Source organism: Mycena indigotica (genome assembly GCF_014461135.1).
Source record: "Mycena indigotica strain 171206Taipei chromosome Unknown Mind.scaff0010, whole genome shotgun sequence".
NCBI lineage: Eukaryota > Fungi > Basidiomycota > Agaricomycetes > Agaricales > Mycenaceae > Mycena > Mycena indigotica.
Window position 1 is genome coordinate 221,137 of NW_023503009.1, and position 4,561 is coordinate 225,697.

A 4,561-nucleotide genomic window follows, 5' to 3' on the forward strand; every position below is an offset into this window, starting at 1 on the left:
ACGCCCACGCTGCTCGCGACTGTGTGAAGAATAAACTTGTGGTAGGCTCCCGCCCCGCGAATTTCATCTTCGGAGGGAGATTGCACTAGTATATCTGCTACGGGCAGCCAGTCCCAGTCGATGTGCAACTCTTCCAGCGAAGGCAAGGATAGTCTCTCCACCAAACCGAAAATAGCAGACGGCACCACGAGCCGCGTCAGGAGGGGGAAAATGTAACTTGCGTCGACTGCCATCTGTCCAGTAGATCTGGGGAATGCTGAAAGGTCAATGTTGCGCAGACTCTCCGCGTGTCGGGCGAGGAATTGCATTAAGATTCGCGAAGAAGTGTGTTCGTCGACAGTTGCCAAGGCCCTTGACTCATACATCTCGCTGTGGAGGTAAAATTCATTGAGATGAGGAAAGTGGGCGCCCCAGAGAAATTCCATGCCGTCCATAACATGGCTCGTGCAGAAGAGCGTGCGGAGCGCTGGAAAGGCTTCGGCCCAGTTAGCAAGAGTTTGGGACCGGCTAAATAATAATCAAATCAGTATTGTATGCCAGCGCGAACGTATCCACTCACAGGAGCAGTGCCATCCCGGGCCCTGCCCGAAGAGTGTGGGTAATAGCGCTGTCAAGGCCGAGCCAGCGAACAAACTGTCCCAATTCAGGCTTTGCCACGACTGTCGCCAGAAAACAGCGAGTACTGTAGATTGAGCGAGCTGAGGACACGCTGCGGAGGTCGACCTCGCGGTAGAGCACGGGCGTCGCTACCGCATTGAGTTGACGACAAACGAGCGCGAGGCGGTGCACAGCCATGTTGGGGGGCCACGAAGCGGGCACGAAGTATGTCTCGTCCATGATTTTGAGATGGAGTTCGTTGGGCAGGGTAAGAAAGCGGGGAACATGGCCTGGCTGGCGCGACATGGGCGGGCAAGGGTGGTGGTGGTTCCCGGCAAGAGGCAGTTGATCGGGAGAAGATGCACGTGTGTTGCACGCTTCAGATGGCAGATAATGATAAGATACAGTATATTGTGTTGTCTTCGTCAATACACATTACAGAGCATACAACTTGACGACAAGACACTTACCCACTGGTGGTCTCGTAGATGAGGAGAGTTAAACCACAGGCACAGCCCGGGAAGGCGCCCAAGAGCCAGAAGAGCATCACACATGCTCGCCTGAACACTATCCCGCTCTGACTGGACAGCCTTGACGAAAACAGGTCCAGGGAAGACCTTCCGCCCTGGATCCGGTGCCGAAAAGGACGATAACGCAAGGGATTTTCGTTCTCCAGTAGGGGCTGCGCTCGCCGGAGTAATGTATGGCGCGGCTTCGACAATACATCGAATACTTTCGCCAGCCGCGCGGCACGTGACCTTCGCTTTTGGGAGAGAGGCGGTGGATAGAGGGTAATGGTGCGGGGGAATGGAGGCGGATGCGGATGCGGAGGAAAACAGAGGAGGGGGAAAAGTACTGCTTGGTGGGCGGCATATTCGACTGCTACTTGGGTGTTCCGCAATTAAGCTGCGAGGAGATGACCCAAGACGATGACGCTGCCAGCGGAAGATTACAAATGAGTCGTGAAGTGTGTGCTGGTAGTGGACAACGTGTAAAGCCGCGCTCGCAGGCATTGAGCCTGAGCTCACGAGCAGTTTGGGTGAAAAGCCTAGCGAGGAAACGGGACACCATTTGCCGGCAGCAAAGCACCACACACCTTGAATGCATCCAGCGTGTTGCCCAACGCGGTGGAGCCCGTCGTAGATGGGATGGAGTTTCCGTCAGGCGAAGTCTGCCTGACGAGATAAGTCAGAGTGCGTTAACAGCAGCCCGGCGCGGCCACGCACCCGTATCCAGCTATTCTCCTTTATCGGTTGAACCCTCAACAGGCCAGTCTTCAAGGGAACAGGCTGTGACAACGCGTCAGCAAATCAGAGCAGCAGGACTGGACAAACACTCACCCGTCCTTGGCTCCGCAGACCCTTCTAGCCTTCCCCTAGTTTGGGTGCCCGCTCGTGCCGAGGCAAGGCGCCGCAAGCCTGGTGGCCAAGGATGCTGACGCTGGGAGGTTGGTCAGCGACAAGTGGCCAGCGACGGTCTCCTAACGGAGTACTAGCATACCGTCAGCGGCGGCAATGATTAGGTGCGGGCACGGGGAGCATGTGTCGCGCGGGGAGGGGGGGGGAAGAAGGAGCTGGTGTCGGTCTCTGTGTGGGCCGTGTTGAGGGAGAGGATTCAAAATATTAAGCACACGCTCTTCAATTTGGGGGCTCTTCTGCGTGGAAGAACGCGAGGGATGTGGGGATATGAAGTGGTAACGTAGGTACACGTTTGTAATACGCCTGCTCATTTGTTGTTAAACGTTTGTAATACGCCTGCCCATTTGTTGTTAGCCTCAGAATCTCGCTGCAAAAAACTGCTTACATACCAGAGTTTCCCGCCTTTCCTTCGCGCGCTCCATAACCACATTCCCCTCTATCTTTGCGACGACTGCGACAACCTCTGCCCAGCTAACCCCGTTCGAGGGCTGTCTACCCTTCCTCTCCGCAAGTAGGCCCTTGAAGTCGAAGACATTCTGTTCCGGCAGAGGGAGAACGAAAAGGCGAAAGAGGGCGGGGAACTTGGATGAAAAGGAGACACCAGCGGACAGGACATGCTTGACATGGCTTGTAAATGCGATATCTGGGGGAAAGGCAGTAGAAGTAGGAGATAGGACCATTTGTCGTCTGGGAGGAGGGCGTTGTTGGCTATGAGAGCGCTCGTAAACGACGGTGTAGGTGGTGAATACCGTGTTGGCGAAGTCGGAAGGACGAATGGGGTGGTGTGTGTGCTCGCCAAGATGGTCATCGTCGATACATAGCCAAGCTGCACGCTATTGTGCTCGGGGACCAGATAAAGAAAGGAATAATCGAGTCCTGAGGCCGCAATTAGGCGATTGGAACATACAGGAAAGCTAGGTCAACGCACCGGTGTCCGCAATGGCCAAGCCCCATGTGTCGTGCATCCTACATCATTCCTCTCTGCCCACGACCCTCTCCTGCGGTGGTATTACGTCCTTCGAATCCGTCTTTGGCGCGTTCTGGACCAGAGGCAGGTCGTTTTGCAGGGCTGCGGCGACGACATGAGAGTACAGACGAAAGAAGAATAGTGTGATGGTCAGAGGTCACACCATCTTTCGTTTCGCCAACCGACCAACTATGCTGTCTGTTCCGCACTGACTCGTATGCTACTAGTCCCGAACATCCTCTTGTCAAACCCCCGCTCAAACTCAATTATCTCCTATGCTTGCCGGGCAACATAAAAACAAATATGAATCTACTAGCACAAGTTCTGAGAAACTTAGGCCGACAGTCACCACTGGTCTGCGAGCGCGACACGGACAACTGACCCATTCTTCTCACCACATGATGACCGTCGCGGTCTCTCTCAACACTGCACTTTACGCCGCCATACCCATGGTTCCTGGTCCGGGTCAAGGCTTCTCGAATCAGACTGGATGAAAAACATGATACTATCGAATTCACATCACATCGCTACGGTCCTCGAGCTCCCGACGTAAACCTTCCCCGGGCCATGAATTCCATGTTCGAAAGATGACCATGAGGCATCGCGACCTTGATCTGCAAGTGACGCTGCAGATTCCTCAAGCTGTACATGTCTTCGTCGCAAAAGGAATGTGGTACATGCTCAATAACGAATCGACTGAGCTTCATTATGTACCCAGTGGAGACCGCGTTGGCGACTCGCATCGCAAGGCCATCCAGGAACGGGTGTAGCTCAATCTAAACGGGAGACGGCCTGGACGGCATCGAGGACTTGTACCTGGAAGGGTGGGGTACGACAAGGGTGAATATTTCGAGATTCGGCAGAAAGTCGAGGCGGGCAAAGTCCGCCGCAAGAAGTTTTGAATGACGCGAATCCAATTCGAGCAAGGGCAATATCAGCTCCCGCGTCATATCAAACGAGGGCGAGAACAAGAGGACTCGAATAGTGCTGTAGCCTGTCGAATAATAGCCCGAGTTGATGAGGGATAGGTCTAGCAAGGTAACATTGGCAGAGGAACGGGAGAGGCATTCGTGAATTAATATCTTCGCCTCGCCCAGGTAGAACTGTGAGATGTGAAGGGCTGACAGAGATGGGAGTGTAAGATCGGCCAAAATAAAAGCACTGTTCTCCCCCAGTAATGACAAGGTCGACAAGGATGGCATAATCATACTGGCCACATCGTCAACGCTGACGAATTATGTCAAGCACACTTGCTCTGCAACTCATAATATACCAACGAGCTACAATTGCACTGGTGTCGCGTTACACATATGACGTTCTTCAGGTTTTCTACGCAATACCACTCGAAAGGTCTAGAATGGGCGTGAATCACTAACTTTTTGCTCTTCAGTTATTGACGGTTCTACCGTAGCGGTAGTGGATATTGGAGTATGCGCCATATCCTGCTCGTGAGCTCGGCTAGTTGATCTCGAGAAGGGCCCAGGGACGATGGTGTATTCTACGCAGCCTTTGTACACCGGGATACTTCCTGGAACCCGGCGTTCGTCAGTCGGACCGTGCCGTGTATTAATCCAATCCA

General features: G+C 53.8%; 1 protein-coding gene across 1 annotated transcript; it reads right to left on the minus strand.

Moving 5' to 3' along the window:
• Window positions 1–2,234: 2,234 nt before the first annotated feature.
• MIND_01114500 (uncharacterized protein) lies at window positions 2,235–2,695 on the minus strand (the record flags this gene model as incomplete). The annotated part of the gene is made up of 2 exons (XM_037367707.1): window positions 2,235–2,351; window positions 2,405–2,695. 2 exons carry the CDS (start codon window positions 2,693–2,695, stop codon window positions 2,235–2,237), a joined length of 408 nt encoding a protein of 135 aa, XP_037215539.1.
• Between the last annotated feature and the right edge of the window lie 1,866 nt (window positions 2,696–4,561).